The 20,183-nt window shown below is 42.3% G+C and overlaps 1 protein-coding gene across 1 annotated transcript; it reads right to left on the bottom strand.

Moving 5' to 3' along the window:
• Positions 1-4,071: 4,071 nt before the first annotated feature.
• LOC132954276 (zinc finger protein 420-like) lies at positions 4,072-18,453 on the bottom strand. Its single transcript, XM_061026808.1, has 7 exons — positions 17,947-18,453; positions 14,823-14,953; positions 12,988-13,869; positions 7,531-7,597; positions 5,166-5,660; positions 4,654-4,715; positions 4,072-4,593 (listed from the first exon to the last, which is right to left on the bottom strand). Exons 1-7 carry the CDS (start codon positions 18,233-18,235, stop codon positions 4,192-4,194), a joined length of 2,328 nt encoding a protein of 775 aa, XP_060882791.1. The 5' UTR covers positions 18,236-18,453; the 3' UTR covers positions 4,072-4,191.
• Positions 18,454-20,183: the final 1,730 nt, after the last annotated feature.

The following is a 20,183-nucleotide window of genomic DNA, read 5'->3' as shown; positions in this document are numbered from 1 at the left end:
CCTACTCAATCTGTCGGTTGGCATTAGTCATTAGGGAGTACCTACTATCTGTGCTGTATACTGTTTAGTACCTACTATTCAGTAGGCGCGCACAGTAGGCAGATATTTGTTCCTACTTCGTCTGATTGATTCAGTATGGAAGTGGTGTCATTTACGTTATCCGAATCGGCCGCATCCACGCGTTTTTTTTGTTTGTTTAGCTTTTTCCAAGAGGAGTAATGCGCATATACAGTCAGGTAAAAAAAACAATATCACAATGTAAATCAAGTAAAAGATTAAATAACTAAATAACGTACAGTACATAAAGGAAAGTACAAATGAAAGACAGTAAGATACATAATATAAAGTAAAATAAACAAATAAAGACGCATTTAAATAGTGAAATCATTATTTAAATAGAGGGGGAAAGGTTTTATAATAATGCAGATATTTGTTATATTTTCTGTTGTTAATTAAAAGTAGCGATTTCAGTCGGGACTTTAACTCTAGATTAAAAATTGATTCAATTAATCCACGCTCGTTTGTTTTGATTTGGAGGAACATGTGATGTGACGATTTAAGTTTAATTTCGCACTGCATTGTGGGTGGTAAAATACAATTCATTTCCTGAAAGCACACATCCGATCCATACTGCATAAAACCCGGAAGTTAGTATCCATACTGAAATGTTCAGTATACTGAGGTGGACACAAGAAATGCATACTGAATGACCACGAAAGTTCAGTATACTGAAACTCCCTACTGAATAGTACGTACTGCCTACTGAACTGTGGCTATTTGGAAAGGGCCATTGTCCCTCTTAGTTTGGGGCTCTGTGTTTAAAGGGGTAGAGGGCCTCTACAGACTGTTTCCAGGGGCTAGTGGTATCATTTTCTGTCCATGCATTGTACAAAGTCTGTGTTATTGTTCACATTGGAACAAATGACACTGCCCGGATGACATCTGAGCTGACCAAAAAGGATTTTAAGAATCTTTTTAATCTCTTAATCAAGTGTGGAAAATACATTTTTATTTCAGGTTCCATACCCACGCTAGCCCGTGGGGCCGGGCGTTTCAGCCGTCTACTCAGCCTCCACACATGGCTTCAGTCCACCTGCAGACTGCACAACATTGGTTTTATCGACAATTTTAACCTGTTTTGGAACCACTCCTCCTTTTTTAGAGTGGATGGAGTCCATCCAAACTGGTAGGGTAGTCGAATGCATGCTAACATTCAACACGCGGTGCAATCAACTACACATGCCTGACTGTTGACATCACACATCCCCTCACCACCTGATGCACCTTTTTCCACGCCCTCAATGACTCATCACTTTTTTCGCTCCTCCCTCCGACCTCAGCCGTCACTATCCAGCTCTCCAGGTACCTCCCCCAGACAAGCCTCCACTCACCAGACTAGCTTACGCTCTCTTCCTCATGCAGACCCCAATAGCTCCCTCTTGAGGTTAGGTGGGGCTGCTACTTCTACCATGGCAGTCAGAATCACTTACCACCACTCACACCTTCGTGATTGTCAGGATCACCATCGTGGGCAAGTGATCCGACTAATTTCTTGCTCCCCCAAAGCTTTTAAAGCTCTTAACACAGACTCTATTAAAATGTGTTTGATCAATGCCTGCTCAGTAGCAAATAAGTCACATATTTTAAATGACCTATTTTCAAGAGAAAATTTGTCTTTTCTACTCCTAACTGAGACATGGCAGAGGGATATGGAATATGTTCATTTAAATAAACTATGCCCCAGGGACTGTACCGTTATTGGGACCCCACGTTTGTCTGGCCGTGAGGGAGGTCTCACTGTTGTTTGGAAAAACACATTCTCATGTCAATTGGTGAGCACAGATCATTTCAACACCTTTGAACTACAACTTACCAAAATTGGAAGGATCAATCCCTTTTATTGTATTTTAATTAACTGACCTCCTGGTCAAGCAGCACAGTTTTTAACTGAGTTCACTGACTTTTTAACATCTTGTATTAAACTGGACAGAATACTTTTAGCTGGGGATTTTAACCTGCATATTGATGATGTCCAATTTTGCAGCCACTGAATTTCTCAATAATACAGAGTATTTTAACCTCAAGCAACATGTTGTAGGCCCCACGCACATAAAAGGCCACACCTTGGACCTGTTTTTTGTCTCTAGGGATAGATGTCAACCATGTCCGATGTGAAGGCTTACTGATCAGTGACCATAGAAGTATTTTCTCTGATCTTTGTGTAACCATTGATCCTCCCAGTGTTGTAAGAACCTTTCACTCCCGCATCATTACAACAGATACAGCCGATCAGTTCTTAGCACAATATGATTGGGATTGTCATTCACACCTAAACAATACTGACCTTTTATTGCAATCTATTAATCTTCATTGTGCCACGTTACTGGACACAGTGGCACCTTTAAAGACAAGGACTAAGGCCATTCCTAACATTTCCCCATGGATGACCAATGCTGTCCGCTGCCTGAGACAGCAATGTCGCAATTCTGAACGACTATGGAAATCCACTGGACTAGAGGTACATCGCCTTTATCTCAAAGATTTGCGGCATTCTTTTAATGAAGCAGTACAGGAAGCCAGAACAGCTTACTTTGGCACTTTAATCTCTTCCTCTAGAAGGAATCCAAAGGTTTTATTTGACACAATCAACAATATTGTCTCACCATCTCCATCCACCTTACCATGCCGTTCAACTGATGACTGCAATAAGTTCCTCCTTTGTTGATAAGGTATTGGCTATAAGGTCCAATATGCAGCCGAACTCTCACTCACCTAGAGCCAGCTCCTCTGCTACCCCTACTGTCTTGGACTCCTTCCACCTTGTTAGCTTTGAGGATCTTATGGATTTGACAATGAAAACAAAGCTGACTAATAGCTGACTCCTCTCCTTTATCGCGTGGAGTCCCGCAAGGCTCAGTCCTGGGACCTCTGTTGTTCTCTCTCCATTTGCTTCCCCTAGGAATGATTATACAAAGTTTTAATATTGCATGTCATCTATATGCAGATGATATACAACTGCAATTTCCATTTAAACCTAGCGAAGCCTCTACGTTGTCCAGACTCCTAGACTGTATAAATGCTATCAACGACTGGGCAACTGATAATTTCCTACAACTAAAAGCAGAAAAAACAGAAGTCCTAGTTATTGCCCAAGACAAGTATGTTTGAACAACATTGGGCCCCTCTCCTCTGCTGTTCGCACCAACCTCTGTAATCTGGGAGTAATTTACAATCCTTCATTTACCACTAGACAGCCATGTTAAACAGCTAGCCAAATCATGCTTTTTTCACTTAAGAAATATCAGTAAACTGAGAACATTAGTGTCTTTCACAGAACTTGAAATGATTTTGCATGCCTTTGTCTCATCTCGTATCGATTATTGTAACGCTCTTTTCACCTCACTTAGCAAGTCCGCCCTAAACCGTCTCCAGTCAATCCAGAATGCTGCTGCTCGATTACTCACCAGGTCAAACGAACGGTCTCACATCACTCCGATACTGAAAACACTGCACTGGCTCCCTGTGGCATATAGCATTAAGTTTAAAATTCTCATTCTCACCTTCAGAGCCATTCACGGTCAGGCCCCAGATTATCTGTCAGAACTCATTCACCCGTATTCACCCACCCGTTCACTAAGGTCAAACACCCTACACCTGCTGTCTGTCCCGCAGACACATTTTAAGACTCGTGGGGATCGTGCGTTTCAGTCCATAGCGCCAATCCTCTAGAATTCTCTACCCATCTCACTACGTCTTTCTGACTCTGTTGAGTCTTTTAAAAGACAATTAAAAACGTTAATGTTTAGACAGGCCTATGGGTAATCAGGTCCACCCAGTGTACATACTCATCTATGTTTTATTGTGCCAATTATTGTTCCTGGTTAGAAAAGAAAAGATTCAAAGAAATGAGGAGCAAACAATCTCTCCATTATTACAGTATGAACAAATCCAGACCTGAACAGTTAAATTTCAGCGACGTGAAAAGTTTGTACTGTTATAATATTTGTTGGTGTATCTTAATGTATTTTTATATATTTGTCTTTGTCTCTGTTTCCTGGTGTCTCTATAATGTTGTGTCCCTGTATCTCTGTTTCTTTGTGTCACTTGTTGTGGTGCATCGCCTGGTGTCAGATGAGTTCGCTGAGGAAGGAGAAGTTCTTGCCACACTTGGAGCAGTGGAAGCATCTCTCTTCAGTGTGGACGCTCTGGTGGACCCTCAGGCTGGTGGAGTTGGAGAACGTCTTCTCGCAGTGAGAACGGTCTCTCCCCAGTGTGGAACATCATGTGATTCTTCAGGTTGGCAGAAGTGAGGAAAGCCTTTTCGCAGTGGGGGCAGTGGAACGGTCTCTCCCCAGTGTGGAACATCATGTGATTCTTCAGGTCGGCAGAAGTGAGGAAAGCCTTTTCGCAGTGGGGGCAGTGGAATGGTCTCTCCCCCGTATGAAGCATCTGGTGCTGCTTCAGGCTGCAAACCCTGCCAAACCTCTTGTCGCACTGAGAGCACTGGTATGGCTTCTCTCCAGTGTGGGTGCGCTCGTGGATGAGGAGCTTACAGTGGAGTGAGAATTTGACCCAGATTCCTGCTCCTGTATGCTAGGTGTCTGGTAGACCATGTTCTGATCAGGGAAGTGATCCATTGGCTGCAGAGTTTACTGTGTCTCCAATCTGTCTCTCCTGCCAGTCAAGCAGCAAGTGGGCAGTCCTTTGTTGGTCACCTGATGAGAGCAGAGGTATGAAAAGAGAACCAGGACATAAAAGGTCTTAGTATTTTTCACTTATAAGGTTTCACTTCAGAGCTGTGTGTTTCTCTGACACCTGACACACTGATACACATCATCAGCTGTTTCTGCACTCAGGGGTCTCAAGCCTTAATGCCCCCCACCCCCTTCCACCTCAGTCTCTTCAGACTACTGACTGCTGTCAATGCTTACATTTTTGTACCCCAACTATAAATCTTACATGGCACATTTATTGGTTGTGGCTGTGTTGCTGTGCCAGTATTTTGTGGGGTTTTTTCAAAAGATTTTTGGGCACATTTTGAGACAAGAGGGCTTAAAGAACAGAGGGTGCAGTAGCTCATTCTAAAGAGACTTGGGTTGAGAACCAGATGGTTGCCAGTTCAAGTCCCAGTATAGACCAAAGAATGGAAGTTGGGTCTGGTTGACCGGCGTGAGCAGATGGAGCAGGGGAAGGGGAGGCTGGGCTCCTGGGACAAGGAATTCTGGTTCTGAGTGTTGGGTGCCTGGTTCTGATCTGATCAGAGAAGTGGTCCATTTGCTGGACTCCTGACCATGAGTTCTGCTGCAGGAGGTTTACTTTATCCATGGTAACAGGGGAGGTGGTGTGGGCAGAGATGTCCCAAGTGGATTCCCCTGAAGACAGACACAGCAGGGAGGGGTTCTGAGACCTGGTTACACCCTCCACTCCATCCCATCTACACGCTCCAGGTATCAGACCACCACAGCCATCCTGTCCCGAGTCAATCACAATGACGTCAGGCTCTGGGATTGACCTCACTTTGCCTGTGAGGCTGAATGAACTTCCTGCTGCAGAGACTGCTGTGTATGAGGAACAAGAAGGCCGCTCTGATCCTCCAGACTGCTTGCTCTCTGGCCAGTAGAGCAGTGATTGAGTTGGGCTTTTTTTCTCTGGGGAGTCACCTGATGAGAGCACAGGTATGAAACAGGAATGCCAATCATTTGCTGGCTCCATCTTCTTAAGTGTGATGATATTTTTTGGTATTTCAAAGACTTCTAACAAAATCCTGCTACTTAACTTAGTTAAGTTGAATTCATAAACCCCTGAAAATAGTCACTGTAACTTCTACTGCGGAGCCATGCTGTTGTAATACGTGCAGAATGTGGTTTGGCATTGTCTTGATGAAATGAACAAGGCCTGTCCTGGAAAGGAAGTTGCCTATTTTGCAGCACATGATGCTCATAAACCTGTATTTATGGTTCGGCATTAATGTTTCCTTCACAAATGTGCAGGTTACCCATGCCACAAAGTATGAACATATGATCATAAGAATGCCTGATGATCCCTCTCCTCTTAAGCCCAGAAGACACGACGTCCACGGTTTCTACACAGAAAGTCAAATTTGGACTTGTTAGACAGGACAGTTTTCCACTTCACCACAGACCATCTTAAATGACCTCTGGCCAAGACAAGGGGACGGTGGTCTGGATCTGGTTTATATAGGTTTCTTCTTTGAAAGCTGAGTTTCAGCTTACATTAGTGAAAGCAGCAAAGGACTGTGCTCATAAACAATGGTTTTTGGAAGGGTTTCTGAGCCCATGCAGTGATGTCCACTACAGATCCACATCTGTTTTTAATACAGGGCTGACTGAGGACTTAAACATCTCAGTCACCCAGTGTTGGTTTTTACTTTAGATGTATCTTAAGAGGCCTTTTAAACCCTGAGTCAGGGACTACTGTAACCGGTGGATTCCATAGGATCTGTGTGTGCAGCGTTCAGTCACCGCCTGTTTTGGCATAATGTTGATAAAGTGAAGGGATATCTGATAGGGAGTCTGTATATTGTTTTATTTTGAAATTAACCAGATGCTCTATGCATCCCTTGTCTGACTTGCTGTCCGGGTTGATCTGTTCTATTCAGCTTGATCCATGCTTGCAGCAGGCTCATGGACAGTCTGCATGTTCTTGAGACAGACAGGCTGCATTGCCTGCAGTGGAAACAAGAGCATTGACTAGAGAGGGTGCTATAAGCTCAGGAGTACCCAGCTCAGATGGAAATTCAACCGATGCCGTGGAATCTGACAGTGAAACTGAAGTGTTTTTTTCCAGTGTGTCATTTCACTAAGGCAGACTGATATTTTAAGCATTTTCATATTTTGATTTGAGGCATTTCAGAACATCTGAGGGAAAAGATTAAACTGATGTTTGACACATGTTGATGTTAAAACTATAATTACACAGGGTTTTTCCTGGCTCAGAATGGGCCTTTGGGGGGTGACTATACGCGCTGTTACGTGTTTAGTATAGTTTTAACATTACTGTTGGGATAAATATTTACCGCCATGAAGTGGATTGCGCTGTGAAATTAACTCGCCAAACGGAAAATCACCCCGCATTTAGCGCTTGTGGGTGTCAGCAGAGCGTCCGGAACCAGTCAAAAGAAACTAACAGTCAATCAGCTGGCTATCCAGCGGGAGCCACATGCGTAAATGGATGAGAGGGGAGATGACTGCTAGAAGTCAGAGACGTCGTATTTAAGTTTATGTTCTGCTTGTTCAACAGTCGTTTAATGTATTGACATTTTTAACATACATTCACAGAGGATTTGATTTGCAATTTGAATCGTCTTTTTTTTCTTTTGGCGCTCAAGATTTTCCTTTGGCGCTGGGTAAAACCTCTTTGGGGGGCGCCAAAGAATTCTCTATACAGGAAAAACCCTGTTATACCCTGAATAATGAACCATCACTGCTGCTGTATGAAGCTATCAGTGCAGGTTAAAATGTTTCAATGGTCCACTACAGGATATGATGTCACAGATAGACTGACAAATACCTGTCACCTCCTTCTTCTCTTCCCACTCGCTCGGAGGGCTGCTCAGGTGTGTCGGACGTCCCTGGGCCTGAAAGAGAAGGGAGGTGTTTAGAGGACACAAAGTTACAGTGTGCTCTCACATGATGGGTTTCATTATTGTTGCAGTCACTGGGTTTATGTTTCAGATGTATATGCTCAGTATGATCCCACATTTTCAAAACTGCTTTACACTGCAGCTTTGACAGTGACGATCACTTCAGCTTCACAATAAAATCAAACAGTTTGAAAATATGATTTATTGGCATATTAAAAAACACTGAGTATAGACATTTGTTTACATGTTAAACATTATAAAGAGGATGTTTAATAGAAGTTAATCAAGATTTCACATGGTCTCAGATGTTTCTTCTTCCACGAGAGAAAATTTAATCCGGGAGTTTGAACTCCTACAGCTGCTCTTACACTGTATGTACATGCTGGTTTTTACTTCTATAGACCATAAAGGGTTAATAGTGATGGTGATAACAATGACTCAATAATTTTAAGTGGGCGTGGTCACAGTGACTCCACCACTTGATGTGTGGTCTACTGTTTTTCTTCACAGACTGTATAAAAGAAGATGGCTGATATCACAACTCCCAAAAAGTGAAGCACAAACATTTGCCTTTGGAGCGCCGCCAACTGGCTGCAGCATAGGTCATAGGCTCCGCCTCCTCCATCTTAACAGATATGAGGGTCAAACTATAAAAGTTAAAAATAGATTTCAAACAAAGTTTTCTCAAACATGGATTCTGTCTTTATAGTTAAACCCCGTTTCCACCAAGCAGTCGGGTTTGGTTTAGTACAGTTTGGAACAGTTCGGTACGGTAAACTTGCCCAAACGTACCCTTATTTGGTAAGTGGAGTGTAAGCCAGATGGATATAGCTGCGCCAGCTATGTAATAGTGTGACATCATAGCAGCCCAACACAGTGTAGTCCGCTATTAATTAAGTTAAATGTTCAAGAAGAAGAACGGGACACAGTAAACAAAGAACCCTTTAGGGTCGGATCGGTACTCTTGGCACCCCAACAGATGGGTACCAAAAAAGTAGGATGGTAGGGATCCCTTATTTTTGGTACCATTCCCAACTTTTGACACCAATAAATGGATACCGTACTGAACATAACTGAATCGGACCGCTTGGCTGGAAACGGGGCTTTAGTTGTTATCATGCTGACTGATTTCCAAGTTGATGTTGATTGTTCTGCTTAGTTTAGTTTATTTAGTTATGTGATCCTATATAAAGGAGTATATTGTTTTGATTGATGGCTGTGATGACAAAATGAGACTCCTAAAGCACTGTGTGCACCGGATTATCAGAGTAGAGGAAGAGCCGTGAGAGAAACACTCACACAAGAGTCATTGAACTTTCCGTAACCACGAGTGTCAGCTTCAAACTGACGCGACAATGTGATCTGCTGTGGACTGTACCCGCCTGAGGGACCTTTGACCTTTTATCAGGAAGCTTAATGATTGTTTTGGTCAAAGGAAGGGGCGGGACAGCAATAAGAAAGCTCAATTAGTCGATCTCTACTGCAGACTGTGTGTGCAAATGACGCTGGCAGCGCAGGATGTTGGTGACATGTTTTTGCTTTTCATTTTCCTTAAGAGGGTTTTTGGAGACATTAGCTTGGTTAGCTTATTTACAAGTTACTGTTATGATAATCTGGATGCTAAATATTTTCCGACTTCTCATTCACAGGTAGCCCAGACCAATCTCCTTTCCCTCTTTCTGGTCTCTTTGACTCTAAATGAACATCATCGCCATCTTTATTTTCAGGGCCAGAAGTAACATATTTTGATAAGTAGGGTGAGTCGGAGAGGAGCACCACTCCAGCTCATCCATCTTTTTCAACTATGGTTGCTTCCCTAAACAAAATGTTCTTCCTGAAAACATGAAGTGACACATGAAACATGTCATCTACTAAGAACGTATTTTAGTACAACCAAACAACGAACGAGACTTAATGTTTCCCATGGTACCGACTTGTCATTCCCTGGTAGCCCCATGCTAACTCCTCCCCTTTTCCTGGTCTCTTTGATTCTAAATGGGACCATCACTTACAAAATGAACATCATGCTGTATTGAAGAAGACTTGAAACTAGAGAGAGAACATAAACTCACTTTACTGAGGGAATAAATCAACTGACAAGTAGGAACATCTGATCATAGACTTCTATATAATCAGACTGCTTTGTACAACGGGTGGAGTCGCCCCCTGCTGGACTTTAAAAATACTGCAGGTTTAAGACACTTAAGCAGCTCAGACGCCCTGCTTGTTAAAAAAAATCTGTGGTGTATTCTAATGTTGTTTTGTACATATACAAATACATTGACAAAAACATAAAAAAGCATTTCAAAAATATTTAATAATTTAATGATACAAAAGATCCTCAGCAGGAGTCTGTTACACAAACGATGCTCTTTGGTTCATTCAGAGAGTCACTGCAGGTCGTGCAGAGATGGAGCATCCTCTCAAACTTGTTCTCTTCAGTTCAATGATTCATGTGAATAAAGACTAGAATATAAAGTTGTAAAGAATGAAGTGAAAAAGTTGACATGTTTGTGAGTTCAGTTTCTATGAATACAAAGTACACATGAATGGGACAGCAGCTCTGATTCTTCTCGTGTCTTTTGGAGGTTTTTCTGTAACGTTTGCCCTTTTAAACACCTGCACAAAACTCCTGAAAACTTCCTGAAATGTCAAGGTTGAGCTGCATGTGTGAAAGCAAACAGCCAAACTTTTAAACCTGTCTTTACCTTGAATTTTTCTGCCAGCCCCCTAAGTTTATTTCTGCGTGAAAATAAAAATTAAGTTGATGAGTAAATGCAGCAGAAACATTTCCAATAAATGTTTGTTTGCAAGATAGACAGCGTGCGGGAGTTTATCTTTAAGTGACAGTCTGCCTGAACTTTTGGAAAAACTTTTATGAGGGTAAAATTAATTTTACAGACATGGCACAACAATCTGCCAAACACCTCCTTTATCATTGACTTCACTTTTTATTCAGTCACAAACTAACAGATGTTCTACTGCCTTTCTTACGAAACTTCTTTAAGTCTCCTACAACTATTCTGATGAGGGAGCTTCTACATTTGACATCCCCTAACTGTGGAGCAGAAATTCAAAACACATCATCTTAATTTGGCTTTGGTTAGGGTTTATCTCGATATATCATTGATGTTTGTATCAGACTGACTTGACGGTTTTCCTATCACTATCTTTTTTATTAAACATATACGCTCACCGGCAACTTTATTAGGTATGGTGTTTAACTGCTTGTTATTGCTAACATCTAATCAGCCTATCACATGACAGCATCTCAATGCATTCAGGCATGTAGACATGGCCAAGACGATCTTCTTAAGTTCTAACCGAGCATCAGAATGGGGAAGAAAGTTGATTTAAGTGACTTAAACGTGGCATGATTGTTGGTGCCAGACAGGCTAGTCTGAGTATTTCAGCAACTGCTAATCTACTAGAATTGCCAGACTGGTTCGAGCTGATAGAAAGGCACTGTACTCAAATGGACTCCACAGTCTCCTTGCACTGGTATCATGATCGACCGTTGGTTTCTCTTGAGATTAATTATGCCTGCCTTGATTACCCTGAGCTCAAGGAGGAGCAACATGCACACCTGTGCTGGCTGCAGCAATCAGCCACAGGTGAGTCCACTCACCCCAATCAAGACTCCCTTAAAGACGATGAGGTCTCATAGCTCAGTTTGCTCTTCAACTTACAACACCTGTGTGTCCACCTTTCTTTGTTGAGTACGTCAAAAGTGAATTATTTTACCAGTTTGGTGAGGCAGTTTTAAGTTTATGCACATTTTGATTTATTATTTATGTGTGTTGTCTTTATAATGAATTGGACAATTTAGCTTGTTAAGAATATTTAAGCATAATTTTGCCTCATTTTGTTATTAAGGCAAGCAATTAATAATGTCACGTACCTTCTCTCTCAAAAAAAAATCTATGAGGAATCTTTGTCTCGCTCCCTTTAACTACCACGCCTCATGCCTCATGCCTAGTATTGATGTCCAGCCCTCATCACTTAGGTTACACCTAAAACAGTTTCTGAGGAAGACTTTTAAAGCCCAAGGATGGCGGTGGCCATATTGAAAATGCTGTCTCCATCCAACTATCAGAAAACGTATAAACAAAGAGGGGGAACTGAGGTGGGGCTTATTCTCCCTAACAAACAGCCACAACACACTCAGCTGTTGGTAAACTCAGACACACCCTTAATTATGCAACGGTACAAAACTCTTAAGCTTGATGAAATCAAAACAAAGGAGTTATATAAAGAATTCATCTCAACATGAGCTACAGAGACTGTACTGTTTAAAATGTTACCTAATGGGGAGTGACCTTAGATAGCCTCAAGTGGACACTCAGAACTGTCTTTTTTCCACATTTTTCAACACAGGAGGTTGCTGATTGGTCACCCCCCCAAGCTCTTTATCCACATCTACTGTCACTCTACATCTGTCCTGATTAACTATGTTTGCATAAAACATTTAATATAATTACGTTCTGCAGTTTTCTATGTTTGTGGCAGACCTGCCCCATCCTGCAACCTGCATGGTTTGTGCATGCACTGGCTGCACTTCTGTGCGCCGTGCGAGTCAAAGGATCTTTAGCTTCAGACTTTGTACCCAACACAGCCCTCTGTAACGGAGTTTGGCTACGTTTACAGCGACAGACTACAGCAGGCTGTAATGTTACTAACATGAAGCACCTGATTGTTGTCACACGCAGCCAATAGCTGATACATGCATTATGTCAGACGGAGTGAGACGGAGCAGAGGACAGAAGAAGCAGCGTTTGAAACAAAGTAACCACACAGTGAAATATCAATGTTTTATGTGTGAAAGTCAGCGAAATACTAAAATGTCTTCCTATTCAACAGCAGGTCTATATGGCTCCATTTAAACACTGCCTTCTTCTTCTCATCTGCACAGAGATACAGCGGTAGTATTTATTAAAGGCCACACCATGTTTATACATTTTTTTTCATCCATCCATGGATCATGTGCGGCCCTGAACCATGGAGGGTGATTCTAATGGATTAAGTGTGATTTTAACTAAATATGATTATAAAAAACTTATGGTTAAAACATGACTGAGGATTATGATAATAATCTGTTTTTTTAGAGATTTGTTTCTTTTTGGTACAATCAATTATTAAAGTATCAGATTTTAATGTAAAAACCCATATGGAAAAATACTGAGTACTGATGATTTTGGAGTATAATTGAATATTTGACTTTGCAACAAACGTGATAAATATTTGAATTTTGTTTCTCTGTCTCTCTTTCCATTTCTCGGATAGGAAATTAAATGCCTGGAGTATGCAGTAAATCGGTCCGTCCTGTGTCCGCTCCTCTTCCTCTTTGGTGATCTGGGCTGTGGAGTCCTGGTCAAACGGGGTCAGTGCTGGATCTTCTGGTGCCTCTTCAGGTTGCTGGGGTGGGAAAAGCGGCGGCTGCAGACGGAGCAGCTGAACGGTCTTTCCCCTGTGTGAACGTTGTGGTGAATGTCCAGCTGGCTCTGACACACGAAGCTCTTCCCGCACAGCGAGCAGGCGTATGGTTTCTCCCGGGTGTGCCGCGCCGCATGTTTCTGCAGGTCCGACTCCAGGAAGAAGCGCTTTGTGCAGCGGGTGCAGCCGTACGGACGCTCCATTGTGGCTGCGTGGTAGAAGGCCAGGTGGAGGCCTCTGGGGGCGGGTCTGTGGAGGCTCGCTGGGCGGGGCAGAGAAACACCTGGGGGGTTACTGGAGAGGCTAATGCTGGAGGCAGAGCCTCCTCTGGATGGTCCAATGGGGTCACTGGGAAGAAGGACTGACCTTTTGACCTGCCCAGCACGCTGCATCATGGCAGATTTTTGTTCATGTCTGTCACTCCCTCTCTGAGTCTCACCTGACCCCTCCCCCCCTCCATCAATCACTATCACCTCTAACAGGGACAACGCCTTCTCCCTCCTGCCGTCTCTTACACCATCACAGGAAGCCGTCACTTCAGCGCCCCCTGCTCTTACTTCACTTCCTGTGATCAGTGAGCAGTGGGCGGGGTCTCTGCGGTCAGTCTCAGGTGTCCTGCTGACAACAAAGGTGACGACGTCAGATCCACTGACCTCCATTTCACTGAGCTGTCTTCCGCCGTCCTTTGAGGTGGTGGGGAGCGATGTGGGGGGGTCGATGTCTCCTCTGTTGATGCAGGGGTTCGATGACGCCTCCTGGTGGGCGGTGGCGGTCTCAGTGGCTCCCTCCACCTTCACTATGAGCAGCTCCTCCTCCTCCTCAGGCTCTGCAGACTGAGACACAAACGGATCACGACCTGATCTGATCAGAGCACAAATTCATCATGTCTGCTGTTTTCATATCATAAATCTTTATTAAACCTGCCGCTTATTGTTTACATGGATAAATAAGAATTATTTCAATTTTCACTTTCAGACATTTGAAGGTTTTTTTAAACTCTGTTTTCTTTTTTATATAAAAAGCAGAGACAGTTTTTCCAACCTCACTTTGGACACTTATTCAACACATCACTGCCTTACTTTATGCTCAACAGGATTAAATCTTGAATTCAGGTTGTTTAAAAGATTAAACAATCTGATAGGATTATGCAATCCAGTCATGGACTGGATTAGGAAAAAAATATTCAAATATCACTTGAATTGCTTAAACAATTTTTTTTAGAGTAGATAAGGTTAGGCAGTCAATACATGACTTCCCTCTTGAAGTGTTTCACCAAAAAGCATCATTATCAAACATTTCATTTTTTATTTACAGCAGCTGTTAGGATTTTAAATTTGTGTGGACTATGGCGCCCCCTGTGGACAAAGTAGGTAGAGTGAAGGCTCCTTTTACAGAGTTTATACTGTAAATAGTTTAAAGATATAAAACACGCTCAGATATATTTCAAGACATGAGTCTAGAGATCTGAAGGGTAAACACTTAACAGATGTTGTTTGGGTGAAACATTAATACGGTGGCTGGGAGACGTCAGGCGAATGCAAAACATCAAAACACAAATTCAAAAAGCCACAACCGAAGTCGAAGCCTGAAGGATCAGGTCCATGTTTCTGATGGACTGTTACTGTGACCTTTAGTTGAGTATGTTGCTAACGGCATACTTACCGTCAGGCTAGTACGCAGTATGCACTGTTTGAGTACGTAGTAGGCAGCACTTTAGTATGTGTTATTGGAGCCATAGACCTGCATGAAGACGTTGTTTTCTGTCTGTGCGCTCTGCTATAATCACCTCAGTTTTAGTGGTGGTGACGACCTCCTGATCAGGGTCCTGGTCCAGGATTATAGGGGGGGTCTTCTGCAGAGACTGCTGGGCTGCTGGACCCCGATTCAAAAACCTGGTCCTGCCCTGCAGAGAGGGGCCTGATGGGTAACCGGAGGAGGAGAAACACATTAATAACACTTACATGAACCACCTATGAGAGTCTGATCATGGCTGATGAATCCACGTCTGTACTGTGAGATCTTTGTGAAACAAGTTATGAAGACATTTTAAAAGAGCAACATTTAAGATATCTACTGAATTAAATCATAAAATGACCTTACTAATAAGCTCCACGAGGAGAGACGTGGTAAAACTAGAAAACATATTGGGGATGCTTTTGAAAAATGGAGAGGTTACCGTGGAGAAATGTTGCAAGACTGATGCAGAGCTGGCTAAACACTGAAGCTTCAGTGTCCACGATATGGCGACCGACGTACATATCGACTCTAGGTAGGAAGGGGCGGGGGGTGACGGCTCTCTCCAACATTTTGAATTTAAGAGTGCAGTACCCATTTTAAACGCAAGGTGTCAGAGTTACATATCTCTTCTTCAACAAAACCGAACAGGATGCTGAACATTGAGAAACTTTTTTCCCCAAACAGGTAATTTATGTCCTTTTCCATGTACATGTTGATATTGTGCAGCCGACTGTTAGTAAAACACACTTGGTGTTTGGCCCATGTGGTTTCCACTTAATCCAACTGAGTATCACAATTCAGCTAAACAATATCAAGATATGAGTTAAGGGGCCCGTTTCTGAAAGAAGGTTTTGTGTAAACTCTGAGTCAGTTAATCCTGAAATGAGGGAAACTCTGGGTATTCCGTTTCAGAAGGGGAGGTCACTCAAACCCTAGAAAGAGGTTTAACTCCAGCCCGTTCCAGAGGGAGAGGTTACTTTAGCTCTGAGTCAGTTTCTATGGTAACTGAGTCTGTGAACCTAACCTGGTCGGGAGCAGGTTTTCTTCAGTGAACCCCGAGTTTCTCTAGGTCTCCTCCCTCTTTCAGAGCCAGAACCTCGTTTCATTTCCTCATCCTTTCATTCAGTCCGTATCACGAGCGTGTGAGTGAAGATTCACCGTTTGTCTGAATAAAAATCCAGATTGTTTTATTATGATATGTTAGGTAGGCAATATAACAGTGTATAAAACTATCGAACATGGCATGTCTTTTAGTCGAGTCTCGGTATGAAGGCATTACTCCTCAGGGAATTAGAGCCTACAATAACGTCGGGAGATGTTTATTGAGGCCTAATTAATTAATAAACTAAACGGGATAAAGGTGAGAGGACATTTAGCCTGTGTGTGTGATGATAAAGTTAATGCACATTCAAATAGACTCTGAATGAAGTTAACTTTAAATCTATATGAGCCTTTTATGTTCTTATATTTCATTTTGAGCTATTTTAAAGTCGATTTTCTTCTGCTGGATTGCATCTTAATGAAAATAAATTGTAGGTTTAATACCATTCCACCAGTTAGGCTATGACCTGCAATATTATAATTCTGATTAAATATTAAATTAATAGACTTCATTACGCGCTGACGCGAGCAGCTGTTTTCTCTTACACCGCTTCTCTCTCCTTTGCTGCTGCGCTGCAGCAATGTTCCTTTTTTTTCCTTCTTAAAACCTGTTCATATTCTCCGTATGTCCGCATGAAGATAGGCTATATTTCGAGGAGGAGGATCTCTTTTTTTGTCACCTGTTGCCATGGTGAATCGTAGAATCAGGGCTCCATTCATGTTGGATTTTTATCGTTGTGGTGCACGCACTGAACACCGAGTGAACCTACTCAGAGTTGATTTAACTAATTGAAATCTGCTGATCTGGAACCGAAAACTCAGAGTTTCCCATCTGAGAGTAAATCAACTCAGAGCTCAGTTCTTTCCAACGGGCCCCTGGTCAATATCGCTCAGGTTAACTGCTCACTCATTGAATCTTGGGACAAGTCCCTCACTACCTAACACAAAGCTAAACTCGCCCACATAGCTCACCAGGCCAGAAAAATAATCAGCTCGTCCCAACCTCATCTCTTTGAGCTGTATTGCCCCTCTGATCATCAGCCACCCTGATCACAGGGGCAACAGTAACATCCAGTAGTAACTATTATTTTTAGGAGTGAACACAGCTCTCTGTAAAATAGATTGTTTTTCTTAGTTTGCAGCTACAGACTACAGCAGGCTGTTACGATAAATATCTGATTGTAACCGTTGCATGATAGATACAGACTGACACGTGAGACTAAACAGAGAAAACGTGCGTTTCTGTTGATTACGTGCGGCCTGAACCGTGGGGGTCTGATCCATGTGGAGCTGCTGTTGGACCTCACATAGAGACGTAGGAGGATTTTAGTTGTCAATGTAGGGTTGTTTTTCAACAACGGTATTTAAGGCAGAGGGTGCATGTTGTAAAGTGCTGCAGGAAACACTGGACTACACAAACTTTTCACTCAGGATATATTTTGAACACAAATTAGATTAATATATTTAACTAAATTTATTTCAACAATGTTATATGTAAACTTTGTTATATATAAATTTTGTTGATCAACTTTCCACCTCCAACCCGCACCTGACAACATACGACATAAACACAGTGGGCGGGGCCACAGTTCGCCGTTAAAACCCCGCCCCTTTTTCATATTCTTTTCTTTACAGTTATCAGATAAATTTTGTGACTTCAGAGGAATGAAAACTGTTTTGACGGATTATATGGACAACAAAGATAAAATATGATAACTTTTTTTAGGGAATAAAGTAATTATGTTATTAAATTATCTTTTATCTACTAATATTGGATATATATTATTCAAAAAGTACAACTTTTTTCACTTGTACATTCTTGTAGTATAACCTCTTTATTATCTGATTTGTTGTCCTTTAATGTAGCTCTTACACTCCGTCGGATTATTAATAAGACAGAGTTAAGCACATAAAATATATAAACTGGACTATGTTCTGGTGAAAGCCCTCTTGGATTATGTTGAACTTGTACATTGTTAGCTATATTAAACTGTTGTATATTAGAAGCTTTCTGAACAGTTTTCTGACCGGTGTTTAACTGTGAGTAACAGCCGGGTGTCGGGGCTTCTTACCGGCCGCTGAGTCTCTGCTCTGCCGGCTGAAGAGGCGGACCCCATGGAAGCGGCTGTTCACAGATCCCTCCGCCGCCTTCACCCTCTCGGCTCGGTACCGGGCGACCTGCAGCTCCAGCAGTTTGATCTTCCTCCGCAGGAACTCGCTCTCCTTCTGGCTGCGGGTCATCTCCAGGTGAACCACCGCGTAGCCGTCGTCTACCACCTTACAGATCTCCGCCACGGCCGCGTTAGCCAGCACCTCCATGATGGAGGCGATCTGAGAGTGGAAGTCCACGGCGGCCGACATCTTTTAAACTTCCGCTCTGTGCTTTGTCTCTGTCCTAAAACAACAAGGAGCGATGTTAACACACAGCGGTGTTATCTGAGACACATCCCGACCTGTTTGTACCGTACAGGAACAACGGAGAAAAGTTATCCTGAAGGCGAGGAGTCTTTGTTGATAAGGCTACAGGAAGCTGTCATGTGACTGTATTTGACAAGCAGAAAATATGAATACAGAAGCACAGCGCCCCCTGTGGCCAGGAGCGGACCTGCCACACAACCGTGTAGAAGTAGTAAGAAGTGCTTCAAGGCAAACTGATGTAGCGTATTTAATTTCGTTAAGATTGTTGGAGCCAAATTATGTGTTTGTTTTGCGTCATGGCATTTTCCTTGTGTAGGCCCTCTACTTTTAGTGTAATGAGGAAAACTATTAAACATTCTTTTAGCATCTTTAACCTTTTCTTTTAACAGAAAACTGATATTTAAGCATTTTAACTTATTTATACTTTTGAATGTAACTTCTTGTGACTATGCAATGTTTTTATCCACAATCAATTATTTTACCCTGTAACAGATCATGAACTCTGTGTTTTATTCTTAACTGTAAGTGCATTACTTGTTAAACGTTCAGTGGAATTAACCCAAAAAGCATTACTGGACAAACTGGACAAACTTCAGAAGACACAGAAAGTAAAACTAAATAAGGCATCAGAGTTTAAAAAGACAACACAAAACTTAATGCAAGACAAATCATATCAAACTGAGGTTCACTGTACATTGGACAAATACAAAACTCTATATGACGAGGCAAAGGAAACCCACAAAACTCTCGTGCAATTTCTACCTCCTGATGAAATGGATTAAAACGAAATATGGTTTAAAGCAACAATGTTGAGTTTCAATGAATTTGCTGCCGATGTGAAAAGATGGATGTCTAAAGCAATTTCAGGATCTGATAGAAACGAGGAAAGAGTTGAGAGTGAAATAAATCCGAGTGACAACATTTCAAATCTTGGAACCAAAGTTTCAAGCATAAAAAGTCATTCAAGGACCACAAACAAAAGGCAAAACGGATGCTGCCTCAGCGCGCATCCAGGCAGAGGCAGAGAGAGCTGCGCTGCTCGCACACGCATCTGGTTTAAAGGAAAGCACGCACTGGAGGAGCAAGCTGTGTTGCTCAGGAGGAGACAAGAGAAACAAGAGTTTGAAACAGAGATGGCAGCCTCAGCAGCAAAAATAGTGGTGTTATCAGCTTCCAGTCACCAAGCTTTTTCAACAACAAAATCAAATGGAATGGAATCATATTTTGGAAAAGGAAAACCATTAAAGGGCACATCTACCACTTCCAGCCCTCCTCTCAAAGAATACAGACCAAAACCTGTGGATTGACACAAACGGCCAACAGACAAACCTGTCTTGAACCCTTATGAACAAATATCAAATCCTGCATTTCAGTTCCAACCGTCTTTCCCAGAAAATCACAACACAGCAGCTTTGTATAATATACTGGAAAAACAAAATGAAATCACCTCACTTCTAATAAAGCAGCAAACTTTGAATTTACTGCCACCAAGAGAAATTCCATATTTTGATGCTGATCCTCTGCAGTACAACACTTTCATCAGGGCTTTTGAACATTGTGTGGAACATCACACCAACAACAAAGGGGACTGCTTATATAACCTGGATAAGTATACAAGAGGTCAGCCAAGAGACTTAGTTCGTAGCTGCCAGCATGGCTCCAGACAGAGGATATTCTGCAGCCAGGCACCTGTTACAGGAGCACTTTGGGAATGAACACATTATCACTGCAGCATACATGGAAAAAGTACTAAAATGGCCTGAAGTGAAACAGGAGGATGTGAAATCTTTGCAAGCGTACGCACTGTTTTTACGAGAATGTTGTAAAGCAATGGAGGACCTACAGTACATGAGAGAACTGGATATGCCTGCAAATATGAAAACAATAATTC

Source organism: Labrus mixtus, chromosome 2 (genome assembly GCF_963584025.1).
Source record: "Labrus mixtus chromosome 2, fLabMix1.1, whole genome shotgun sequence".
Taxonomy (NCBI): Eukaryota; Metazoa; Chordata; class Actinopteri; order Labriformes; family Labridae; genus Labrus; species Labrus mixtus.
This window is presented reverse-complemented; position numbering and strand designations above follow the sequence as displayed.